The 27,603-nt window shown below is 35.5% G+C and overlaps 1 protein-coding gene and 1 long non-coding RNA gene across 28 annotated transcripts in view; one reads left to right on the top strand and one right to left on the bottom strand.

The window, feature by feature from the left end:
- The window catches only part of LOC136031057 (uncharacterized), a 56,745-nt gene extending 49,335 nt beyond the window's left edge, over positions 1-7,410 (bottom strand). Inside the window, exon 1 of the long non-coding RNA XR_010618421.1 lies at positions 7,288-7,410. This is a non-coding gene — a long non-coding RNA (uncharacterized LOC136031057). The remainder of the gene's footprint in view (positions 1-7,287) is intronic.
- LOC136031053 (collagen alpha-1(XVIII) chain-like) overlaps positions 1-27,603 on the top strand; it is a 442,617-nt gene that overhangs the window by 379,473 nt on the left and 35,541 nt on the right. For all 27 annotated transcript variants that reach the window (XM_065710278.1, XM_065710277.1, XM_065710270.1 and 24 more), the window contains 4 exons: positions 4,328-4,438; positions 6,489-6,652; positions 15,947-16,060; positions 24,963-25,037. In XM_065710278.1, coding sequence (XP_065566350.1) covers positions 4,328-4,438; positions 6,489-6,652; positions 15,947-16,060; positions 24,963-25,037 — 464 coding nt within the window. The remainder of the gene's footprint in view (positions 1-4,327; positions 4,439-6,488; positions 6,653-15,946; positions 16,061-24,962; positions 25,038-27,603) is intronic.

Here is a 27,603-nt window from a genome sequence, read left to right as displayed (position 1 = left end):
TTAGCACAAGAGATTCAGAGAAGAAAACCTACTGTAAAATAAAGAGTCACCAAAAGAAATGCTGACTTGAAAGAGAAAACACAACAAGTAAAGATAATGGAAAATGATAACTCCGAAGGGTTATGCAACAAAGTTCATCTACTTCAATCATGAAAGCAACCAAAAAAAGAAGGAAAATTCCATGCACAATAGATATTCACTCAAGAAAGTAATAATAAAAAAAACAACTTGTAATTATGATTTTATTTTAGAAAACCCTTAATCGTCCTGTCAAGTCAAAATAAAAGTATATCATTGAGATTATTTAATTGAAAAAAATTAAATAACTTGTAATTTTGATTTCACTTTAGAAAACCCTTAATCGTCATGTCAAATCAAAATAAAAGCATATAATTGAAATTACTCTCGTCAAAAATCCGAAACTAGAGTTAATTGTCTCTCATTTTGAAAAATAAGACAGATCACATTTTTCAAATGACTAGCACTGACGTAAATATCGGTATGGAAATCTATGTATACATGCTGTTATTCTTTTTTTTTTGCTTATAAGCACAAACACTGTTACTAGAGTAGGAGGCCTAACGTTTTAAAAACCTGCAAAAATGTTTATAAACAATCTAATAATTCCAACTCCAAAAACAAGTATTTTGGATGTGCTAAGTATCGCAGTCAATCAAATAGTTAACAGAAATACATCTTTTTCAGATGCGAAAGAATTTTGTATGGCTGTTCACTAGAACGACAGAAGGAAGTCTGACTATATCCCCCCCCCCAAAAAAAAAATGTGTAAGAATAAGAGGCAATGCTCTAGCACTGCCTCTAGTAAAGAGCCTTAAGTCCCTAATTTATTACTCTTTGTTTATTTAATGTTTTTTCCCAGGCTCATTCGATTGGAAATTGAAAGTTTGTATGTTTTTATTTGAAATTTAAAGTTCTTGTGCCCTTTAAGAGTAATTAGAGGGCAGCCATCCCCCCCATGACTTTTTTAGCTCCTCTTCCCCCTAAGGCATCCAATTAAGATCTTGAGATAGCTATTTTGTACAAAATAATCTTAGGGCCAAGTAACCATACTTCCCGGAATGACAGTACCCCCCCCCCTCCAGAGCCCATGTGGTAAGGGCTTTAAGCTATTCAAGCTGCCTAATATAAACATATGCCGTCGGCTATTAGGAAAGAGGGGGTTGTTTGATTCTGGGTTTCCAGAAAGACTTATGGTATTAAGGTGAACTTTCAGGAAATATTAAGGGGGATGTTGAACAAAATCAAACCAATAAATGCATGCTGGTTGTCAAAAAGGCGTATCAGAAATATCTCAGGAACAACCAAGGGTGGTAAGTTAAAACTTTCAGGTGCATGTTAGTAATGTTGGGAATAGGAATTGGAAAGAGAAGGGGGAATGTTGAAAAGTTATCAAAAAGGAACCAGTCTCCTTCCTCGCCCTTTTTAGACCCCCTTCAGCACTGACAAAAAAAATAGAACGCCATTTCATTAGAAATAATCAAAAGCTTCAATAACTATGCTCCAGGAATGAAATGACCCCCACAGTAACCGAGGCAAGAGTTATAAATTTTTCATTTTGTCCATTGTTTAAACTTAAATGCTTGTCAAGCAATAATTTACACCTTTTATCGAAGGTTCATGGTCTGAGAATATAGAGGCCAAAACCAATCAAGATGCACATAGAGTACGGCCACCTCATAAATATTTTGAAAGATTTCTAAACTTTCTGTTCATATTTTTCACTTTCAGTATATTGCGATCGGATTAATATCAATGTAAATAACCCCATTCCCCCCGAAAAATAAAAACTCAGCAACCTTGCACATTATAGTGGTGAAATGAGAACTAGTAAATGCTATAGTATATTAAATAAAAAACTGTTTTTTTTCAACTAGGAGTAAGAAATAACATTAAAACTTAAAAAGAACAGAAATTATTACATATACGAGGGGGTTGCCTTATCTTCAACACCTCGCTCTTTACGCTCAATTTTTATAGGCGCCTACATTTAAAAAGCTTCTTATTGTTCTAAATAAACGACCCTCGTGTTTCAGCAATTCTTAAAGAATTGGGACAAAATTCAAACTTCAGCGTAAAGAGCGAGGTGTTGAAGGGGGCAACCCTCCTCATATATCCAATCATTTCTGTTCTTTTTAAATTTTAATATCGCTCCTTGTTATCAGCTGAAAAACCTGTTTTCTATTTAATTTTTTATCTTTTTTATGTAAATGCAGGAAATTTGGCTCCACCTTCACGGAAAAATCCCCCCTCCCCGCGAAAAGATCCTCTTTACAATTCAATCCCGGTGAAAATTTAACTCACACTTTTCTCTGGTAAATTGGTGTCGGCAAAGAGAAAGTAAGACAAATAAAATGGTTTTCGTATGGGCATTCTTGGAAACTCCCCCAGTGCAAAATTTCCCTGGAAAGTTCACTCTCCACAAACTTCCCTCTCCAGAAAATTCTCCTCGCGGAAAATACTATACGTAAACAGCGGGCCAATTTTATTTCTCAAAGACTTTTTCCCAGAGGCTATGGGTGGGGCAGGTTATATCCAAAGGTATAATTATTCGACCTTTCAACGATGCTGATCAAAATGGCTATCTCAAAATTATGAGCTGACTACTTTGAGAAAAAAGGAGGGTGGAATTGCTCTCCAATCTTTTTGGTCACTTGAAAAGGGCACAAAAAATTTTGATATGTTTTTGAAAAAGCCCTTTTCCGATATTCTAGGACTATTGGTTCGATGCAATCACCCCTGGGAAAAAAAGCTACTAAACACGCACCTGTGACTTTTTTCTGGCAATTAAATAAAAAAAACAAGTTTTTTCACTTGAAAGCAAGGATCAACCTTAAAATAAACAAAAAAAAAATTACGTATATGAAGGAGTTTGTCCTCTAGTCACAATACCTTGCTCTTTACGCTAAAGTTCGAATTTTGTTCCAATTCTTTAAGAATAACACCTGAATCACATAGGCCGTCTAATTAGAATAAATAGCTCTTTTGAAAAAACTAAATAAACTTTAGCGTAAAGAGCGAGATATTGACAAGGGGGGTCAACCCCCTCTTATACATGACAATTTCTTATCGTTTTAAGTTTTAATGTTATTCCTTTTTTTCAGTTGAAAAAACTTGTTTTTTTAATCTATTTTCTAATTTTTTTTAAATAGTGCTTGGAAATCCGGTGCACCCTTCATAGAAAATTCCCTTCCCCCATGAACATTTCCTCCATTAAAAGATCCTCTCACGTAACGCCTGGACCCCCACCAACAAAAATCCCTTCGAAAACGTCTGTATACTTCCCAATAACCAATACTGTATGTAAACAGTGGGCAAAGTTCTTAACTTGTAGCCCTTCCCTCGGGTACTTTGGGAGATTAAGTCGCCCTCAAAAACATATTTGTTAGATTTTTCGACTATGTTGAACAATATGATTATCGCAAAATTTTGATCGGGTTACTTCGGGAAAAAATGAGTGTGGGAGGGGGCCTAGTTTCCCTCCAGTTTTTATCAATTAAAAATAGCACTAGAACTTTTAATTTCCTTTCGAATGGGCCCTCTTGAGATATTCTCCAACCATTTGGTCGATACGATCACCAGTCGAAAAAAAAAAACAAATAAAGAAATAAACCTGTACCCGTGATCGTTCTTCTACAAAAATACAAAATTCTACATTTTTGCAGATAAGAGCTTGAAATCTGTATAACATGGTTCTTTGATACTCTGAGTCTGATGTTGTGATTTTCATTAAGATTCTATGACTTTTAGGAGGTGTTTCCCCCTTTTTGGAAAATAAGGCAAATTTTCTCTGGCTCCTAACTTTCGATGGGTAATATTAAACTTTATGATTATTTGGATTCAGCATAAAAATTGGGTTCTTTTGATGTATCTATTGGTATCAAAATTCCCTAAGCTACTCGCTTACAAGTCGTTATCACGAACTGTTTAAAAAATGCAAAATTCCGCATTTTTTGCAGATTGGAGCTTGAAACTTCTACTATAGGGTTCTTGAATACACTGAATCTGGTAGTCTGATTTTCACTAAGATTTCTTGACCTTTACGGGGTGTTTCCCCCCTTTTTGAAAATCAGGCCAATTTTGTCAGGCTCGTAGCTTTTGATGGGTAACATTAAAATTAATTAATATGATATATTTGGAATCAGCATAATAAGCCAATTCTGCTGATAAGTCTATTAATATCAAAACTACGCTTTTTAGGGTTTTTGGTTACTATTGAGCCACGTCACTTTTTACTTCCAATTTGTTACCACGAACTGTTTGATAATGTAATAAAATACATTCGTTTGTACATAATTGTATCTTTTAGGTGAAACAGGTGAGACCGGTCCTCCTGGGCCCCCTGGACCTGGAGGTTTTCAGTGTAGCCCCCAAGTTGGTAATGAAGCAGAATTTGAAGGTTCAGGTGATTCTGTATCAGGTAAGACTGAGGTTTTTAATGAACTTCTGGTCATGCAGTTTAAGAATTGATTTGGGCACTTAATGCATTTTTTCTTAGGCATTTCAACTCCTAAAGCTCTTTTCAGGTGTTTGCAAAATTGCGCTCTGTGAAATTCTGTCCATGTTTTGGTTGCTGCCTTCTTACAAATCGTCTGAAAAGCCTTTGTCTCTGCTCAACAAAAATATGCATCACTTCTTTAATTTTATTTACACTTGATCGATGCTTAACCCGGCAAGAACTTTTGTATGTCTGACAGAGTTGATGAGAGCCACTCATTAGGCTACAATCTCGCCTGTCCCGATCTTCCTCTACGAGAAGCATCCAGACAGAATTTTTGGTTTTTTATTTTTTAGCAAAAAAGTTAACCGGTTGTTAGTTCCCCATGAAACACTCCTTGTATTGAGTCTCATATTTTAGATCCTTCAAAAAGATTTGCAAGAATTATTAGCATTACTACTGGTGAGTTAATCCTTGTAATAAAAAAGAGATAAAAGCGATTTAGCATAGTTTTAAAAGACCAGAAATCTACTACAAAAAATACACTTTAAATTTGCTTGATATAAAAACTTGCGTTTATAAATTACCGTCCATTTTTTACGTCTTTCGCCGTCTTTTTTAGTATTATTACTTGGTGAATTGATTTTTAGTTTGGTTTTCTTCAGTGATCTGCTATTGCTGTGGATTCATAAATGTTCTTAAAAACTGTAATTTAAATAATTTCCCGCTGGTTTTTTCGAAAATTCCCAAAGTATTTATTGTTTAGTGATACACTGGGATCACGTAAGCTTCTTTATCCTAGATTTATGTTACTGGTGGTTGTCTTTGTTTAGTCAAATCTTTACGTTCCTTTTTTCTATAGCTATTATGATTTTTAATTAAACATTCAGTGTTTTCTTTGTGTTCTGATATTCCTATGATTCTATAGTTAAAGTAGAAGTTTTCGTAAATCTCGATCCCAAATTCTTATGGTATATATGAATAAATAAGTATCTGTGAGTCTATCTCTGCATATTAGCCTTAAGCAGTAACTTATGGTTTTTAACCCTTTAGTAACTCTGAAACCTTAGTGGATGGTTCTAATATTGTCTGATACTCCTTTCCCTTAGCGGCTAAAATAATCGATGAAATGTACAGTTGAATAATTTAAAATTTTAAGTTTATAGTAATATATCAAATAAATATAAACATTACCTAACCCCATAGCCTCGATACTTGATTCTATTGGAGCCAAAAAAGCGGTACCTCAACTCTTATCTGGTATCCAAATGATTGTTTATATTCTCTGGAGGGTCCAGTATACACACACAAATTGTAGTAATGACAGATCAATGCTTGGCATATAGAATTTCGAAATGCTATCTACATTCTACCCACTATGGAAACTGTTTCGTGTTCTACCTGATATGGACCCGTCTGGTTGAGGGCCTGTGACTCAAAAAATTAGCTCTGAAATTCGGGCTTCGACAAAAACGCCTTTGAATTAATACGAAGCTTTTAGCTACCAAAATGTCAAAAATGAATGTTGAAAGAAGATTTTTCAAAAAAACTTTAAAATTGTGCTCATCTTGGGTAATAGGTTCACCTTACCATGGTAAGTACCCGGTTAAGGAGCCAGGGAATGGGCAGTTGGTAGTCTTGAAAATAGCTGATCATAATTGGCTGGTTTTGCCATAACTATAATAATATGTTCAGCGGGGTATAATCTCCAGGTCTTTAGCAATGTGAGAGTTCCTGCGTGCAAAAAGGATGACCATTTTCGGATACTACACGATGACTGTATGTCTGCATATAAGTGTATTTGTGAGTGTGCGACTTTGTGCGAATCTCTAATTTTTTCTTTAAAGAATGCAAAAATTTCGTAAATTACTACTTTTAAAATTGCATATATTAACTTTTGTTTTCCTTCTATTCTATTTTTTTTATACGAACAATTCCAACAGGTGCTAAGAAAATGAAAGAAAAAAAATCGTACACTAAGAATTGGAAATACAGACTAGAAATCTATTAATGTATATATTTGTTTTTGTAGCTTATGCATGTCCCAAAGGAGCAAAAGGAGAGCCAGGAAATAATGGATATCCTGGTCCACCAGGCCCAAAAGGTGAAGAAGGAAAAACGGGATTAGACGGTCTTCCTGGGTCTCCAGGTCCACCTGGTCCAGAAGGCCCTATTGGGCCACAAGGACCAGAGGCAGTAAGTTTTTAACATATTTGTGACTTATCGCGACTTACATAGGTAAGCCACGCATTGTCAAGTATGTGAATATATTTTGTTGTTCTTTTTTTTTGGGGGGGGGGTGGCGGGGGTTATCAGGGACAGGTGTAATACTAAGACTTTGACAAATAAAAGCATTGCTCTATACCAGAGAACTATCATCTCAAGAATGGAATGCCAAACATTTTTTAATGTCGCTTTGGCAAAAATAGTAAATTTTATAGGGAATATGAAGATTATTCTTACACTAATAAACGATGTAAATTATCTCAGCAACAGACACGTACAAATGAGGAAGAGAACCCTCAAAATATTAATTAAGTTGTAAAATATCTTAGAATCCTAAATTTCTTCATAATTTATCGAATTAAGTTAAATATCTTACTTTCATTTTACTTTAAAACTCATGATTTTTTTGTGTTTATTTTTAAATAAACCCCCTCTAATAAATCCCACCCTGAAACATATTTCTATGTGCGTCAATGGATAAGACCTTGTCAATATTTTTACTCATTTTAGTGCCGCTATATTCGTCAAATGGTTCATCGATATAGACACTATGCTCATTTTTTTCTTAATTGCCAAATCTCTTTTTTTTACATAAACAAATTCACCTGAGTTGCGGTATTCAACATTTTAGGCTGGTTTCCTATTCTAGTTCTCCCTGGTAACTCTTCCCACCAGCGTTTCAAATTCTACCTGTTTGTTGCCAGCAGGATTGCAAGTAGACTATAAACTGAAATAATAATAAAAAAACTAAATAAGAACAGAATAACACAAGAAAATAATGTGCGCTTACATTGAAAAAAAAGATTTTTATTTTGCCTAGCTTTCTATTTTTGATGTTGTTTGAATATATAACTTTCTAGTCTTTCCCCGTCACTAGATTTCTATTTTTTTGCATTTTGGGTTCTTAAAATAATCTGTGCATTAAGGCGCTAAGCTACTACCAACTCTCTCTTACTAACTTTCCTGAATAGAAGAATCCCTCAGATTTAATGGTCATTTCCTCGAGAGTTTTCAGCAGTAACCTAAGTTTTAATCTTAATATGTGCAAATAATTAAAATCAATTAAAACTAATTACTATTACTAATATTAGACACGTTCAAAACAAAATGTGGAAGAAGATATAACTTTGATGTGCTCTCCTGAATCGAAGAGTTGCTCAGAGTTCGTTTCCAGAGTTTTTCGATATAACCAGCGATATAGTTTCAAAATTATATCGCAAGTTTTAATTAAGTTAACTAAATGAGTAATGTACCCAAATAAGTTTAGTTAAAATAATTTATATACTTAAAATCAATTTTTATAAGAGAGTAAATATACTTGAAATAATGTTTAATATACGATGCTAGCGCCACCAATCTATTGCTTTTTATTTATGCTGCCTCTGATAGATCTTAGTGCATAACTCATCATTTTTTTTGGACCTGGTAAGAAATTTTGACCAGGAAGAACTGAAACATTGCTTTTCATTATCTCTCATTTATCTTCCTTATCTCCTATCATACCTCCCTCTTATCTCCCTACTAATTTACCCAGTTTGCCCAGGTATGAGAGTATTACTAAAAATACACCCTATTTCACATTACCGCGAGCATCAGAGAGTTAAACGACAGTGACAATAGCGGAAAATAAATTACCGTACTGATACAGAGAAAAAAGTCACGGCTAGATTAAAAATGTAAAACAAAATATTTATTTTTAAGTAATTATTAGTTGCCATTATTTTGCGTATTCAGCTTCCTTCTAAGCATACCGTTGAAATGATCTGTTTTTCTTTCTCTGGCATTATCACTAGGTTTTCCTTGCAAGTAATGTAAATTGCTGATGATAAGCCATGTCCTCTTACCTATTCTGAAAATTGGAGAGCTGACTTGATTTGACTCAGTTTTATAACTTTCATTGTTTCCATGGTTTCCAGACTTATACCTAGGTCGTACTATATTCAGACTAAAAAAAATAAAATAAAAATAAATAAAACAAACCACAACATTAATTATTAATGCCGTGTACAATTTTATAAGTTGAGCTTGAGTGTAACTTCCAAGCGTTATCTCTATGATTAATCAGTCATAGTAAAGGTTTTAAAAAACATTTTTTAAATTGGAAAAGATTTAAGATTAAAAAGCTAGTTTTTCTACCTTTAAGGTGAATACTACGAAAGACACAGTGATATAGTGTTAATATACTGTACTTGGGAACATATTTGTGCTGATATAGGCTTTTCAAACCAGTTTCTTGTCGTTTTAATGTTTATGTTTTATAGTGCAACTGTGAAAATAAGCTTAGGTCCCAACCATTCATGTTGCATTTTTTGGGACTGCAAATCCTGCCAACTCATAAGCATAAGCTGATTATATTACTCTATCTGGTGTGGTGGGTTATAAGTGGGCTATCTTGACGTTGTCAAAGTTCTCTGACCATTATTTTCGTTGTCTGCCTCGTGGACAAAGGCAATATGAGATACTTCAAGGGAAATTTTAGGGACATGCCTCAACTCTATTCACTGGATACGGCCGACCCAGCGTGGCTGTTACTTTTTATGGCACTTGGTATTAACCGAGTGACATATAGCAATCTGTCCGTCTGTCGGTCTGTCGGTCTGTCTGTCTGTCTGTCCGTCCCGGTTTTGCTACTTTAGGCACTTCCAGGTAAGCTAGGACGATGAAATTTGGCAAGCGTATCAGGGACCAGACCAGATTAAATTAGAAATAGTCGTTTTCTCGATTTGACCATCTGGGGGGGGGGGGTGTGGAGGGCCGGTTAATTCGGAAAAAATAGAAAAAATGAAGTATTTTTAACTTATGAGCGGTGATGGAATCTTAATGAAATTTGATGTTTGGAATGATATTGTGTCTCAGAGCTCCTATTTTAAATCCTGACCGGAACTGATGACACTGGGGGGAGTTGGAGGGGGAAAGCCTAAAATCTTGGAAAACACTGAGAGTGGAGGGATCGGGATGAAACTTGATGGGAAAAATAAGCACAAGTCCCAGATACATGATTGACATAATCGGAACAGATCCGCTCTCTTGGGGGTAGTTGGGAGGGGGGGTGGTAATTCTGAAAAAATAGAAAAAATGAGGTATTTTTAACTGACGAACGGATGATCGGATCTCAATGAAATTTGATGTTTAGAAGGATATCGTGTCTTAGAGCTCTTATTTTAAATCCCGACGGGATCTGGTGACATAGGGGGGGGGGGAGGGGAAAACCTAAAACTTGGAAAACAGAGTGGAGGGATCGGGATGAAACTTGGTGGGAAAAATAAACACAAGTCCTAGATACATGATTGACATAAACGGAACGGATCCGCTCTCTTTGGGGTAGTTGGGGGGGGGGGGTTATTTCTGAAAAATTAGAAAAAATGAGGTATTTTTAACTTACGAACGGGTGATCGGATTTCAATGAAATTTGATATTTAGAAGGATATCTGTCTCAGAGCTCTTATTTTAAACCCGACCGGATCTGGTGACATTGGGGGGGGGGGAGTTGGGAGGGGGAAACCTAAAACATGGAAAACACTTAGAGTGGAGGGATCGTGATGAAACTTGGTGGGAAAAATAAGCACAAGTCCTAGATACATGATTGACATAACCGGAACGGATCTGCTCTCTTTGGGGTAGTTGGGGGAGGGATTAATTCTGAAAAATTAGAAAAAATGAGGTATTTTTAACTTACGAACAGGTGATCAGATCTCAATGAAATTTGATATTTAGAAGGATGTCGCGTCTTAAAGCTCTTATTTTAAATCCTGACCGGATCTGGCGACATTGGGGGAAGTTTGGGGTGGGGGAACCTAAAATCATGGAAAACGCTTAGATTGGAGGGATCGGGATGAAACTTGGTGGGAAAAATAGGCAGAAGCCTTACATACGTGATTTACATAATTGGAACGGATCCGCTCTATTGGGGGGGGGGGGTTAATTCTGAAAAATAAGAAAAAATGACGTATTTTTAACTTACGAAGGAGTGATCGAATCTTCATGAAACTTCATAGTTAGAAGGACCTCGTAACTCAGATCTCTTATTTTAAATCTCAACCGGATCAAGCATAATTGGGGGGGGGGCAGTTGGGGGGACCGTAAATCTTAGAAAATACTTAAAGCGGTGAGATCAGGATGAAACTGGATGGAAAGAATAGAAACATGTCTAAGATACGTGACTGAGATAACCGGACCGGATCTGCCCTCTGGCGGAATTGGGGGGGGTAATTTTGAAAATTGAGGTATTTGTAGCTTACGAAAGGGTGACCAGATCTTAATGAAATTTGATATTTAGAAGGATCTTGTGCTTTGAAGTTCTAATCTTAAATTCTGACCAGATCCTGTGACATTGGGGGGAGTTGGAGGGGGAAACCGGAATTCTTGGAAAACGCAAAAATTGGGGTATTTTTATCTTACGAATAGATGGTCAGATCTTAATGAAATTTGATTTTTAGAAGGAATTCATGTCTCAGAGCTCTCCCGACCAGATCTTTTGACATTGGGAGGAGTTGGAGGGGAAATCTTGGAAAAACACTTGGAGTGGAGGAATCGGGATGAAGCTTGGTGGATAGAATAAACAAATGTCTTGATACACGATTGACAGAATCGTACTGGATTCGCTCTCTTTGGGGGAGTTGGAGGGAGGGGTTCAGTGATTTGGCGAGTTTGGTGCTTCTGGACGTGCTAGGACGATTGTAGGCGTGTCAGGGAGCTGCACAATTTGACTTGATAAAGTCGTTTTTCCAGATTCGACCATCTGGGGGGCTAAAGGGAGAGGAAAAATTACAAAAAATTAGGCATTTTTAACTTACGAGTGGGTGATCGGATCTTAATGAATTTTAATCTTTAGAAGGACACCGTGACTCAGAGCTCTTATTTTAAATCCTGACCGGCATTAAGCCTCTTATTTTCCTTTTTAAATCAATCTATTGATTCATAGAATTTTGTCAGAGCTCATACCATATGATCTCTTTGCTCTTAGCTCTTCTCGCCTCGTCACAGAGCCGTATGAGCTTTTAGCTCTTGTTGAATCTGCTAAGAATGATTTTAGTGTACTGGACCGTGCGGTGTAATTTATATTCATGATGTGGTCAGTATGTTTTATTGTCACAGTACGATGTTTGCGTCTCATCTAAGAATGCTAGAAGTTTCCTTTCATCTTTGGTTTTGAATGTGCGTGTTTAGAATCTACACATAATTACAGAAATTTCTAGGCAATGGAATAGACGCAGTTTGAATATATTGAATAGATGGCTGTGCTTACAGACGTTGACTAGTGTTCAGAAGATAAAGCTACCAACCTTAAGTCATCATTTTACATCAGAGCTATAGGAGTTATCAGTGGAAAGTATGCCTCCTGGATAAAAGAAGCGGTCTAATCTCACCATTTTGATCTGATTCCCAATAGATCAGTAGGTTCGTATTGTCTAGCAGCTCGTGCCTGCAGCTCCTTTTTAAACTTGGCTAGATCATTGTGTGACATGAGGCAAGATTGTTCATCGTCAGTCCTTCTATTTAACGTCATGTACGACTGGCATCAGGGATAGGTGGGTATTTAGAATGAGGTGAAAGAGGCATATTCATGAAGTGCAACCTTTGAGTGCTCTCAATGAAGTTTTGAACTCATCTGATAACGTATCAGTCATTAATATTCGGCATTTCAGTTGGTTATAGGGACCCTTGATGATTCCGACCATTTCGTCGGAGATTCTATTGCGACGACCGATAAGCCTTTGTCGTTTCTACAAAATCAGGCCGAATAACTGTCAGAGATTGACGAATAGCTGAGAGAGTTCTTGGTTGAATTCGAGGTGCCATTCCAGGAGCTGTCGAATGACTAATATCTGCTCGATTGCGAATCTGACAGAGTGCAAGCTGTCCTGAAAATTGCTGTATCTGTCGGAGTAAGACTTATGTCAAAACACAGGAATAGTTGCTCCTGAGAATAATTGAATGATATTCTCCGTATTTCTTCCTTGATTCCTTTCTGCAAACAGGGACAATGATGGCCATGCCCTATTAACGGGGTAAGTGACAGTTTCTGATACGATAGACAAGGTATGGTATAGATGAGTTAAGGATCGTTCGATCCGATGTTTAAAAGTACAGCATTATTTCCGTTTGGGCCTGGACCCTTTTCTACTTTAGCAATTTGATCGTTGTGTTCAGACTCGAGAAGCTCTTGGCTGCGTATGACAGTATTTCAGGATCAGCTCTGCTGGGGGGTTCCGTCTATGAATTGCTAGTCTTTTTTTCCTCCTAACCAGGATCATTGACGTTCGTTTTTGTGACTCAGCTTGGGTACTGTTCTGAAAAATACTCTGCTGTGCTCATTCCTCTGCAATAACTCGCAGGCGTCTCATTTCTTCCGCAGATGACTATGTAGTGGTTTTCTGATCCCTACTCTCCTCAAGGTCACTGAAAAACCTTCTTCCATATTGCGCTCTTAAATCCCTTTACTTTTCCTTGTGCAATCCCATTTTGATTATGCATCTATTATTTTTTTTGAACACTTTTAAAAGTAATGTTACCCCTTTACAGATTATCCAAAATAAAGCAGTTCGTATCCTTAAACCCTTTCTGCCATCGCCATCAAACTTCCCCTTAAAATCCACAACAGAGACCCTTTTTTCACTTCATAATATTCTTCCTGTTCGGCAAAGTATCCAATTTTTAAGTGTTATGTTTAAGATTAAGCTTGAACGAGAAAAGCTCCCCAGATATTTTGCATCGATGGGTCATATTTCTTCTCCTTCATCTTCACAAGTTGAAACCCGTGGTAAATATAATCTGCGGACTCCTAAGGTAGTTACAGAGAGGTCGCGTTTTCGCCTGAGGTATTGATTCCTCTACATTGGGAAAGATTGAAAAATGAGATTGATTTTATTGTAAGCATAGGTGCTATAGGACGGAAGTTGAAAAGAGTGCTGATTGAAATTTATAAATCTAAATAATATGATTTTTTTTAAGTTATGTTTATTATTTTTTTTAAGTTAATGGGTTGGTCTCTGGGGTTCGCCCATGAGGCCTCCAGATGTCTTATGACTCATTTGGTTTTAAGTTGTAAATTTAATTGTGTCTCAAAATGGTGTGCGGAGGATGGAAATGGTATCGTACGGCACGGGATTTGTTTTTGTTGTTTGTTTTTTGGTTTTTATTTATTTCTGCCAAGATTGGTTAGAGAAATATTTATTTTTAATTTTTGTGCAGATTTAGTGTTGCTTAAAGGTAGCTCAATTGCATTTGAGCTATACTCTCAGCCTTGAGTTACCTAATATTTTGTATATATTGGTTATATTAAAAGAACCTTGAACCTTGAACCTTGAACAAAAAAGGTGGTGCGGTCCAACTTTTACTGAAAAATCGCTTATCCCCGTATAGCTTGATGATCAATGACTCATTGCTGTTAATTGACGCTGTTTAAGAATATGTGTGTCAAGGAAGAGTGATTTGTCAGAATCTATCGGACTTTGTCAGATGCGGCAGAAATATTGGTATGTTCTTTTTTCAGGATACCACAGTAGGTCCAGCAGAGATCTTGGAATTTTCTTTGGTTTTGGCAATTTTGTTATTCTTAGTTTGAACCTTGACATCAGGATAGTTTGGAGCCATGGTTCGGCGCAGGTAGTGCCACTATGTCTACTACAGAGAAATTCTGGCACTTTGATAATAGCACATAGTGAATCATGTTCTTGGTCTTACGGTCTGGGAATCTCCAGGTTACCTTACGTTAATTGTACTTTTGGAAAACTGTGCTCGCTACGGAGACCTTGTTTTCTCGACAAAAGTCGAGAATTGTTTCCCTCCTGCATTGAGTTTCTCTGGCCAAAAGGCCATCATATTGGACCAACTGTTTCTATCATTACTGACTATAGCTCTTAGCTCTAAGCTCCCACAACAATCAACAGTCAGTACTCTGTTGTGCAAAACGGAAGTCATTGTTTTATTCACCTAACTCCCTTTAGCCGTAAGATAGCTAACCGTCTGAGACCTAGGTGAAATAGATGAGAAATGCTGCAAAAGCTCTTAAGCCTTTTCATCATCCGTTCGGTAAAGGTGAGCCTCTGGGGGACCAACATCATCATGTTTGTTTCTCTATAGATCTTTAAGAATCAGGTCAGTTTTTTTCAGTTTAATAAGTGTGCGGGTATTTGGCATGCCAAAATATAGTGATTTTATAAAATTTGCCTGTTGTTTACGTATTTTATGTGTATAGTATTAGAGTTTTGGAAAGTATGCTTACATTTTTTGGGCGGAGTGGGGACGAATTTTTTGCTGGGGGGACTTTGCACTGGGAGAATTTTCCAGGGAGTGAACTTTTCAGGGGAAATTGTATACTGTGGTATTTGCCAGAATTCCTATACGAAATGTCTTTATATGTCTTGAATTCGCTTTACTGACTCAATCTTACGCGCAAAGGTGTCAAGGGTAATTGACACCAAAGGGTGTCAAAGGGTACCAGCATTGAATTGTCCAGACACTATTTCCATGGAGAGGGTAATTTTTCCGTGGAGGTGAAGCCAGATTATTATCCTGACGTTATTTAAAAAACGATTAGAAAATAAATTGAAAAAAACACTTTTTTTCAACTGAAAGTAAGGAGCAATATTAAAACTAAAAAAACATAAATTATTACATATGGGAGGGGTTGACCCCTTCTCATCACCTCGCTCTTTACGCTAAGATTGAATTTTGTCCCAATTCATTAAAAAGGATTCCTGAAACACAAGGGTCATTTAATTACAACAATGAGTAATTTTTTTTTTAATGCTGAAAAACTTTAGCCTGAAGAGGGAGGTGTTGAGGAGGGGGCAACCCTCTCGTATACGTAATAATTTCTGTTCCTTTTAAGTTTTAATATTGCTCCTTACTTTTAGATGAAAAAACTTGCTTTTTTTTATTTAATTCTCTGTAAAAGTAAAGTAGTTTCCAGCATAGAAGTAAATTTATCGGGACATTATTGTTGTTGTGATTTGATAAGATGCATCAGATATCCGGAAAATATCATGGATGTATCAATATAAATAAAAAGTAGGATATTCATAATTAATAGAGTGTAGTGCGTGTTCCTTTTTCTCAGTTCCTATAAAAAGTATTTTTTGCCTTTTGTTTACCAAATTTTTTTGGATAAGTTACAGTATAGAGAGTAATGCAGTTTGAAAATCTGCATTTTTAAAAGGTCGGTCCTTATCAAGTAATTGAAGTAAACAAGGACAATGTACCGTTGTCACAAGTTGTTACAAATAATGCTGTTGCTGTTATCTTTGCACTTTTTCGTTTCAGGAGAAGGGTGAAAAGGGAAGACGGGGCAAACGTGGTCTTAAAGGACCTCATGGACCTGCTGGGACACCTGGATTAAATGGAAAAAAGGGAGATGTTGGGTTACCTGGATTTCCTGTAAGTTTCTCCTTAATGTTTTTTAGACTTGGTTCTCTTCTTTTCTTCATTTTATTTCTTTTCTTTAATATAGTATCGAAGAAAACATTCAAATATGAGGCAAAATGTACTAAACCTGTTTGTTTTCTTTCGTTTGTTTTCTTTCTGGCCTATGGTTAGTACCGATAAGTTTACAATTTAGCGACTTTTTGTTTACTACGTGCGTCAAAAGGTTTTATTCTTTTATCGCTAAAATAATCAAAAAAGTGAAAAGTCAAAGACGAGACTGAATAAAAACAAAGAAAGTATTTACTTTTTTTTGTTTAAATAGGGGAAAAGAGCTTCTTTGCTACTTTTTAACCTTCATTTGTAATACGTGTAATAGTTATAAGCTTACCTATTTTCTGAGACCATACAGTGGTTCTATCTATGACTAAAATAAAATAAAATGTAATAACGCGTATAAGTTTATGAAAACAATGTACGTTAAAGGAAAAGCACTTTCAGACAACTGATTGCGCCGGACTGTATTAAGGAGCGACTCGGCCCAATAGTAACAGAAATTAAAAAAAATTGTATTTAAAAAAAAAATAGAAACATCATAAGAATTAGTTTTTATTCTGATTCTAAATCTATAAAATACATTGAGTTGAATATTATTTGTCAAAAATATGAGCCTTAGAAAATTTGCCTGATTTTTGAAAAAGGGGGAAACATACCCCAAAAAGTCAAGGAATCCTAATGGAAATCATACCGTCAGATTTAGCATGTGGAATTCTTGTGGAATTCTTTATTTTTGCCAAGAAGAAGCACACCGATATGCTGTTTTTTTTCTTTTTTTTTCCAATGGGATCAAATTGAACCAGTGGTCATAGAAGATCGAGAGATGGTTCCATTCGAAGGGAAATCAAAATTTCTAGTGCACTTTTTAAGTAACCAAAAAGATTGGAGGGCAACTAGCCCCATCCCACGCCTTCCCTCTCCCTATAGACATCCGATCAAAATTTTGAGCAGACCATTTGATTCAACATAGTTCTAAGTATAATAACTATGCCTTTAGGAATGAAATAACCACCATAGCCCTTGGGAATAGGACTGTAAGCTACACAATTTCCTCATTGTTCACATAGTATTTCTTACAGGAAATAAGATAGAAATTCCGGAGGGGGAAATTTTCCATTGGACGGATTTTCTACGGGGGAATGTTTATTGGAGAGAAAAGTTTTCGGGGAATTTCATACAGGGGATATTTCACATTTACACAATTAAAACTTAATCCAAACAGAATTTTGTCATCTATGCGAAGGGCTTCCCCTCCCCCAGTCCTCGCTAAAGTTTGGCTTTTTTGCATAGTTTTTGAAGAAAGACTACTCAAAACAAGGCCCGTTGAATTTGAATGAGAAGCATTTTTTGATAACTTTAAGGCTTTAACGTAAATAATGAGAGTTGAGGAAGGGACAATCCCCCTCATATACGGAATAATTTCTGTTGGTTTTAAGTTTTGATGTTGCTCCTTACGAAAACGAGTTACTAAAACTCATTTTGTTTTTCCAAATTTCATTCTGTACCAACAACCGTAGAACTCACACCTGGAAGCCTTTATCAACGAAGAAAAAGAGAGAAAAAAAGAAATTAGATAAAGCCTGTTAGCGAATAATAGAAAATAATAACAAAGGAAAAACCACACAAACCTCGTACAAAACAAGAAAGATAAAAACACAAGCAACAGAAATCCACACCTGACAAATTATAGTTGTTGTTCTTTTTAAATAAATCGAATATACAACTAAACATAAATACAGGTCGTGGAAACTGCTATATAATACTGTTTATACCCGTATTTTTCTTTCCGATGAGATTCGAACAAAATTATGCCTTCTTTTTACCTAACAAATCTTGCGCATAACCTAGTTAAATTAAAGTAAACCTGTACTAGCCAAAAGCCTTCAAGTGATCAAAAAGGTCAAAGGTCTTTGACTGTTAAAATGTCATAAAATTAAATGAATATTTTTCTTTGTTAAACTAGTGGGATTAATCTCACTTTTTAAATCAGGAATAGTATACCCAAATTTGATTTCATTTTAATCATTTTGCAGTTAGTCCAAATGCTTTTGGAATCTAATGAGCAAAATTTCCTTTTCTTCTCTATTATTATATATAAAAAAAACTTTAACTTCTGTTAAAAAAACTGTTCTTTTTTCACTGAGAGTAAAGATTGACACTAAAACATCCCCCTCCTCAACACTCTCTTTATACTAAAGTTTTACAATGCTTTATTGATAGTGTCTCTGAGTGCAACGAATACAGTTTCTGGGTAACTGCATGTGTTTTATTTATATATTGCCCTTTGATATGTTTGAACTAAAAATTCTATTGTTTGCATGATGTACTCATATTATGAAAAGAGTTCTTTATTATATTATATTTGCCGTTGTGTTTGAATAGTCCTTCTTAAACCATTTAGGGCCAAAATTAAACTTTAGTGAAAATAGCAGGTGTTGGGTCCCTGGCCCTTATTATCAGTTTAATTTCCTTTTTGCAATTTATATTTTCCCTTTAAACCCATTCTTCCATTTTCCAAGAGAATTTTTTGTACGTCTTGTATGAATAAGCCAGCTAATTAAGACGAACAGAAACTTCAGCTAGACGGCGTGTTGTCCTTTAGCCAGACGCTATTGTCTGGTCTTTTTTTTTTTTTTTTTTTACAAGTAATTCTTTGTGTTGAGTCATGCGGTTATGGTATGTCAGTGATGACCTCTTGATATTTCAGAATGTCAAAGATATGTCAGAATGTCAAAGGGACACACCCGTGCAGAGCCTTTGTACTTTGATTTTTGGTTTGGTTCAATGTATTTTTGTACGTTGAATCTAAAAATACGTTTTTCCACTTATTACCTGTATATATTTTTTTTTCTTAGCCTGGGTTGAGGTGTAGAAGTTTCGCTGCGATTTTTGTTTTAGGTGAATTCATCTCTTATTTAGATGAAGATATCTTATGAGATAAATTATCCTATGGCTTTAAGAGTATAAACAAGAGATATTTGTTCGGTTGTGCCTTTGAAATACCACTTCTCCAGCCTAGTGCTGGGTGTGGCAGCTTGAGGTGGCGATTGAGCAATATCGTCTGAAACAGATTCCAAGTGTAAGGTTTCTCCAGGGCTGTTGTTTAGGCTATGAGATGGTATCTTACAAGTCGTGATTGATACGGGCCATTCATATTTGGAGCGGAGTGTAAACCTCAATATTATTTCTAGCCTTCTTTAAACCTAAAACCCTAGTGGCAGCATCTTGAACCATGTTATTTGATCTAAAATTTTTTGGGCCTAGCGAAAATCTAGAATTGACCTGTTAAAACAATTACGGCGCTGAAAACTCCGTAGACAGGAGGATTTATATTTTTAGCCTACACCGATCCGTCAATTGAGTAGACTACTTAGTATAGTCTTCAGAGTTGAAGGTTATTGCTGGCAAATTATTCAGATGAGCTGTCAATGGAAGGTTGTGAGCCTTTTAAGGAAAATCTGCTGCTTAGGGCAGAAGAATTAATATCTGTGTTCTAGATGCTAAATTTTGCGAAATAGGGTGGTTTGCCCTGTGTATTCATAGTCATACTAACTCATTAGGAAGGTTTTCATGCCTCCAAATAAATTTATGCGTGCTTTTCCCCCTACAGACTACACGCATTGGAAGTTCCAAGACTGATTTCATGGTTCGGAGTTCGTTTGAGACGAATTATATTGGGACTAAATTTTTTTGTCGACAATCCCAGAAATTCACAATATTAGTTGAAATCGAGATTTCAATTATTAGTTGAAATCGAGATGAAATCGTACTGATAGAACTAGAAAAAGTTTCGGGAGAACCCAAGGAGGTTCAAAAGAAGCTGTCATCAGGGTTGCTACCGGGAAACACGACCAGTTAAGCAAAAACAATCGAGGAGCTTTGCAAGATAAACAGAGTTAAATATAGAATAATGGTAGTTTCAACGAGAAACTCACTTCCCTCATTACAAACAAAAGATAAATCTACCCTAGATTTATATTTGTTCAAAGCGTATAGAAAAGGTCACCAGTTTACGAGCCACAATTTTAGTTAGCTCTTTAGATGACGGATTCATGGGTAAATTCCCAACAAGCTCACACATACAGATACCTCCAATACAATCAGAAATGTGGGAGGAAAATAAACCACTTACTGAAAAAGGTTTGTTCCCGGAAACGGAACATTGAAACTAAGATACAGATTTGATAACTGCTGGTAATCGGGAACACCTTGCAGTGAGCTTGGGTACCTAGAAAATATAGAAGCTAGTGTATATGAAAACCCGATTAGAGAAAAGAAAAACATGAAGATACGCAATGGGACAAGTGCACCTAACAGACACAAGGGAAAATCAAGGTGATTTGCCTGAAGGGTGTGGGCTATATGCTTGAAAAAGAAATCGGCAGAATATTAGTTGAGCTAGTATTGAGTCAAGCTCGGGTCAAGGGTAAAAACGAAAACAAAAACAGATGTAATACAAACAATTTATCAACGAAACCAACTTGCTAAACATATGGTACAGGCGAATGAACGAAAAGAATGGGCAGAGAGAAAAGCTAAGGAACGAAAAGAGGAGGCAGATTGAATAGAAAGTGAATAATGGATGGAAATGTTGGCAGGGAGAAACTCTCAAGCGCCACAACAGCCGTTATGCAATAGATTTAACGCGCATAATAAACTTTCAGCCATTGAAGATGTACACTTGTTTAATTTGAATTTAAAAAAGCCATGAAGGTACATTCATGCATCTCGAATTGTGAGAAGAACGCAGAATCAAACGGTTAGTCGGAAGAACACTTTGTAAACCAAATTCAACCCTACCTAAACACAAGGCACTTATTTCCTTTGTCGTCTTGCCCATATATTACGCGAGGGACAAAGTTATTTTTGAACTATTTGAGCTATCATCGGAACACTCCAGAATCTAGCCCATCAGCAGCTGAAAATAGATGGAAATACCATGAGAGGAAATTTTAATGAACTAAAACAAAAAATAAGGAAATTGTGGAAGAAATAGTAATGGAGCAGCTTTTGGACAATACAACAGGCTGTTTATATATCTGCCTTTAGATAACATCCACAATATTCATCGCTCCCTGAATACAATTTTATCCTTGCTCATTCATCATAGATCCAGGATTCCCGGCCATTGAGCCGTGCAATTTTTATGTGATGACGCATATGCCTTTACTATTTCAATTTATTATAAAATTACTCTTTAACTGGCCTATAGATCCATCTTTGTATCTACTATGTCTATAACTTGTGTGTTGTCTCTTACTTTTTTTTTTTTTTTATTAACGCTTGCAAAGGGAATTGACGTAAGTTTCCTAACTTCTTTTTCTATTGTTAAAGCATAAATTTACTACCATGTAGATGTTTTTCAGTATTTAGTTCAGCTAAACCATATAAACCATCTAAATCCACCCAAGAGGTTTTTAGCGCTGCATGATGACTATTTTGGATAGGTTGCACGGCTCGTCACAATTAACACGAGTTAAAGATACTTTTAAAACAATTTGACACTTTAAGGAAACTATTGAAAAGAATACAAATTTTACTCAAAAAAGAAAAAATAATAAACAGTGTTCAGGTTTTAGACAAAGTGTTTTTACGAAATAATTATAAAAGTTCCTAATCAATCAATCCCAATCAATGTTATTTTATTTAATTATTTCTGAAAGTTCTTGTCGGACAAAAGTTTCTTACAAGAAAAAAAAGGGGAATTTTGACACCTGCATTTTGGTAAATTTATGGATGAATTGAGGACAATTATTTGTATTTTTCTCAATATTTTGATCGATTTTTTTTCTGATTTTTGGCATTTCTTGATGCCAATTAGAAGATTCAAAGTTTGAAGTATTTTCTCTGTTCCATGGTATTATTTTTTTTTTATTCATTACCTCCATCTGAAAAAAAATAGGGTGGGGGGCTCTTATAAGGTTAAACTTTTAAAAGATAGGGCAATAGTACGAAATATTAAGGCTATTGAAGTTGTTTTACCTTAAAACCCTATTTCCTGACTATTTTCAAACAGTTCGTGGTAACGAACTGTAGTAAGGAGCGATCCGCCTCACTAGTAAACGAAACTCTAAAAACGGTATTTTGATGCTAAAATATACATCAAAAGAATCAGATCTTCATGCTGATTTTAAATATATAAGTTTCATCAAATTTAGTCTTTGTCATCAAAAGTTACGAGCTAATTATTTTTTTTTTTTATTCATTACCTCCATCTGAAAAAAAATAGGGTGGGGGACTCTTATAAGGTTCAACTTTTAAAAGATAGGGCAATAGTACGAAATATTAAGGCTACTGAAGTTGTTTTACCTTAAAACCCTATTTCCTGACTATTTTAAAACAGTTCGTGGTAACGAACTGTAGTAAGGAGCGATCCGCCTCACTAGTAAACGAAACTCTAAAAAACGGTATTTTGATGCTAAAATATACATCAAAAGAATCAGATCTTCATGCTGATTTTAAATATATAAGTTTCATCAAATTTAGTCTTTGTCATCAAAAGTTACGAGCCTGAAAAAATTTGCCTTATTTTAGAAAATAGGGGAAAACACCCACTAAAAGTCACAGAATCTTAACGAAAATCACACCATCACATTCGGCGCATCAGAGAACCCTATAGCAAAATTTTCAAGCCCCTCTCTAAATTTTCAAGCTCTAAAAATGTGGAATTTCGTATTTTTTGCCAGAAGACAAATCACGGGTGCGTGTTTATTTGTTTTTTTTTTTTTTTTTCCCGGGGGTCATAGTATCGACCAATTGGTCCTAGAATGTCGCAAGAGGGCTCATTCTAACAGAAATGAAAAGTTCTAGTGTCCTTTTTAAGTGACCAAAAACATTGCAGGGTACCTAGGCCCCCTCCCACGCTCATTTTTTCTCCAAAGTCAACAGATCAAAATTTTGAGATAGCCATTTTGTTCCACATAGTCAAAAACCATAATAACTATGTCTTTGGGAGGGACTTACTCCCCCACAGTCCCTGGAGGAGGGGCTGCAAGTTACAAACTTCGACCAGTGTTTACATATAATAATGGTTATTGGGAAGTGTACAGTCGTTTTCAGGGGATTTTTTTTTGGTTTTGGGGGTGGGGTTGAGGGGAGGGGGCTAAGTGGGACGATCTTTCTTTGGAGAAATATGTCATGGGGGAACAGAAATTCAATGAAAAGGGCGCAGGATTTTCTAAAATCACTATAAAAAAAAACAATAAAAAAATAAACACGGAAAAGTTTTTTTCAATTGAAAGAAAAGAGTAGCATTGGAACTTAAAACGAACAGAGATTATTACGCATATGAGGGGTTTTAAAAATACTTTAGCATAAAGATCGAGGTATTTAGGAGGAGATAAATACCTCGCTCTTTATGCTATAGTATTTTTAGTAATTTCAACTATTTATTCTACGGCCTTTCTGATTCAGGGGTCATTCTTAAAGAATTGGGACAAAACTTACTATTTAGTGTAAAGAACGAGGTATTAACGAGGGAACAAACCCCCTCATATACATAATAAAAATTAAAGAATATAAAAGTTTGTTACGTAAGTTAATTCTTAAGTTACGTATATTTTTTACTAATAAAAAAATTCGTTAAAAATTAAAATTTATAGTTGCCTTTTTATGTAACCGAAAAATTACATGGCAACTAGGCCTCCTTCCCCATCCCCTATTTCTCAAAATCGTCCGATCAATTTAAGAGAAAGCCATTTAGCCAAAAAAGGAATTAATATGCAAATTTCATTTTAATAATTTATGTGTGGATAGCCAAAATCAAACATGCATTAATTCAAAAACGTTCAGAAATTACATAAAAAACTGGTTTTTTTAACTGAAAGTAAGGAGCGACATTAAAACTTAAAACGAACAGAAATTACTCCGTATATGAAATGGGTTGTCCCCTCCGCAATCCCTCGCTCTTTACGCTAAAGTTTGACTCTTTGCCACAATTCTGCTTTTTAAAACAAAAAAAAGCTTTAGCGTAAAGAGCGAGGGATTGCGGAGGGGACAATCCATTTCATATACGGAGTAATTTCTGTTCGTTTTAAGTTTTAATGTCGCTCTTTACTTTCAGTTAGAAAAAAAAACAGTTTTTTTATGTAATCATATTAAAAGAAGTCTCAAAACATCACTTATTGCATATACGCGTTATTAATAGGAATCAGACGTATTTTTTATCAATTCGAATTCAACAAACATGCAGAGGCGTCATTTGGACCAAATCTTGGGTTGGGCATGAACTCCATCTTGGCCCCCCCCTCCCCCGATTCACTTCGTGTCGCGTAATCATCTAGGAAATGGGTATTTGACAGAACTCGAGAATTTTATTATGTATCTTACCTACTTTCAAAGTTTACAATGATTAATAGCAAATAGCGTAATTACCCCAAGGGTCGTCAAGTAATTACGCTCTTTGGTTAATAGGCGTGCAGTAACTTTAAATCAATTGGGCAGAATGGATTATGGTGGACATAATGGATTATTATGGCCGGCGAAGGGCCCTTTGTGGTGGAAGCTTGGGCCCCCTGGTAAATCTGGGGTGGGCATTTGCCCCCCCCTGACCCCCCCCCCCCCAATGGCGTCTCTGCAAACATGATGCTTATAGCAAAAATAGACTATCCATTTGTTTACATATTATGTCTGGAAAAGAGAAAAATAAAAGCTTTGGCTGTATTTAATTTGTAATCTCCATTGATAGCTGTTGTAGAGTGTGAAAGCAACCCGGCAAAATCTTAAACACCTTTATGTTAAAGAATAATATTGAGATGAAGTAGTTTTAAATTTACGTTTCATGCATAGTATGAAATAATAATATAGATATTAATCAGTGTATGACAATTGGCCACTCAAATATTCTTCTTTTTAATTTTAGGGAAGACCTGGGACCCCTGGTTATGCAGGACCGAAGGGAGAAAAGGGCGAACCTGGCTCAGGGAGCAGAGGAAGTGTAAGTTAACTTTTGATATTATTTATAAGATGGTCACTACTACTACTACTACTAACAACTCATTGCAACACCAAGCTGTTTGAGACCAACACAGATGAGCACGCTCCTTTTCAAACCCAATATACACTAAATGTACCTCTTTACACCCTCCCAAGACGTTCAAATTTTCATTAAATCCCTCGTTACTATCCCATTTAGGGGCGACCTGCTTTCCATTTGGCCCTAGATGGCTGACCGAATAAGACAATCATTTGGTGATCTGTCATCTTTTATCTCCAGAATGTGTACTAGGAATTTCAACCTTTCTTTCGTTATAGCCATAAAAAGTAGGATAGAACCGTACTTTTCATACTCTTTGAAATACAATCAGTCGAACGGGGACCCAAAAGAATCCGTAGACAATTCATCCGTAAGACATCCTTCTCCATGATGGAAATGCCCATGTCTCAACTTGACCACTGTAATCACTATAGATTCCAATATTAAATCTTGGTTTGCACTTATCTTTCCTATACTTTCCAACTTGTTTCAAATACCTTAAGCTTTGTCTGTCCTACTTTTAACATTTTAACTGCAGCCACCATCTTTATTACTATTACTACCTAGTTAAGTGAAGCTATCCACTTGATCGATCTTCTTGGTACCCAGCATCACTTCTTTACCTTCTCTTATTCCTGTTCTAAACGAATTAGTCTTCTTAACCTTAATTTTGCTGGCCTGTTCTTGGTCCATGAGCCCTTAAAACCTCCAAAAGATTGTTCCATTTTACTAAAATTTTCATCTAGGACGCTCAAATCAACAGCATAGTGTAAGTCTGGGAGAGTTTTACTTTCCCCTTTGATTCCATGCTCTATCATAGCCTTTGCAATGTTCCTTAGGACAAAATCCTCAAAATTTTCCATATAAATGGGAATAGAACGCAACCTTGCATAACTCATGATTCAATACGAAACCAGCTACGAACGTCATTTCCCACCTTAACTGCAGCAATGTTATTCCCTTTAAATCACTTGTTATTATTAAATTAAATCACTTATTATTAAATCACTAATCACTTTAATGTATTTATCTGGCATGCCATACAAGGATAAGATCTTCGCTTGTCTTTGGGCTGAATCAAACACTTACTTTTATTCTATAAATGTGAGAACTAACGGGGTCGGATTAATCAGGCACTTCTCAATTATCAATCTAAGAGTCAGAATTTGATCTCTAAGTCTAAAAAGTAACGTCATACTAAGCAATTCGCTTCCTATAGAAAACAAGCTAATGCCTCTTTAATTACCACACTCATTCTTATCATCTTCTTACAATGGGGTTTAATAAAAATTTTCCGAAATCGCTAGGTACTTTCCCTTCTTCAAAATAATATTCAATAAATTATCTGTAATATCGCAACTACCATATTTAAACCACTTATTAACAATACTATCTGCATGAGGGGTCTTATTGTTTTTCTTTCATCCTTTTAGTGCTGTCTCTACTTCTTCTCCATAAAATTAATCTTCCTTCACAAACTTTTCATTCTTTTTCATGAAATTAATCTTCCTTCACAAACTAGTTTATAGTGACTATATCTTCTTAGTTCTTAACATACCAATACGATATTTTACTATTATACCGTCTAGCTACATCTTATAGATTTTCATTATTTTTACCTTTCAGCTCCACCTCATGCCCCCTGTGTTTCGCTTCCCACGACTAAGTGATATTGCTAAAATATTTCTTTATGGAGGAACAATAAAAAAAAACTGCTTTCTCAGATGATTAATTAAAAAAAAGTTTCAAGAAAAGAGTCACATCAAACGTGGAATAATAAGAAATGGTCAATAAGCGTGTAAGCGGTACCACCCCATCCTTAAAAGAAACTCCATCCCATCCCAAAACTTAAAAAAAGATACATTATTTTGAATGAAATAAAATCTATGTCGAATAGAAACTGAAATTGAAAGTTGCATAATAATTAAATAAAAGATACTACTACGGGTAAATAAATTATATTTGGAACCAAAATGAAATTAAAATGAAGAATCAGTTCAAACATAAAATCACGAATCAGTCAAAACTACTTGATAGTCAAAAATATGTCATAGAATTTTTACATGAAAGATATAGAAAACCAACACTCAAATAAAACTTTTAAATTATGATTTTTGAAATAATCTATTTGGTTTGTTGTGAATCATCAATTTACATTCTACAAACTTCAAAAGAAATGTGTTTAAAAGGAAAAAATGATTAAAATGTATGGATAGGTAGATGCTATATGTTTTTATTTAATTTTGCTTCGTTTGATTTTTTTTTACTTATTTTCTTTTTTATGATTGCTCCGTCCTTTCCTTCTTTTTTCTTTATGATATGACGGGTTGCCAAACTCCTCTCAGATGTATATAAAACCAACTTTTAAAAAATATATTGGTTTATATCTTAGCTAGACTGTGTATGAGTATTCATTTACTCTTGATTTATATATAATTGGGAGTTCTTATTTAATTTTTGTTTTTTGGCGGGGGGGTTACTGATATTTGTCTCGCACTAGACTACAATTTGCTACTATTTTCATCGT

Source organism: Artemia franciscana, chromosome 9 (genome assembly GCF_032884065.1).
Source record: "Artemia franciscana chromosome 9, ASM3288406v1, whole genome shotgun sequence".
Classification (NCBI taxonomy): Eukaryota; Metazoa; Arthropoda; class Branchiopoda; order Anostraca; family Artemiidae; genus Artemia; species Artemia franciscana.
The sequence above is the reverse complement of the archived record's forward strand: the minus strand, read 5'-3'. Positions and strand labels throughout refer to the sequence as shown.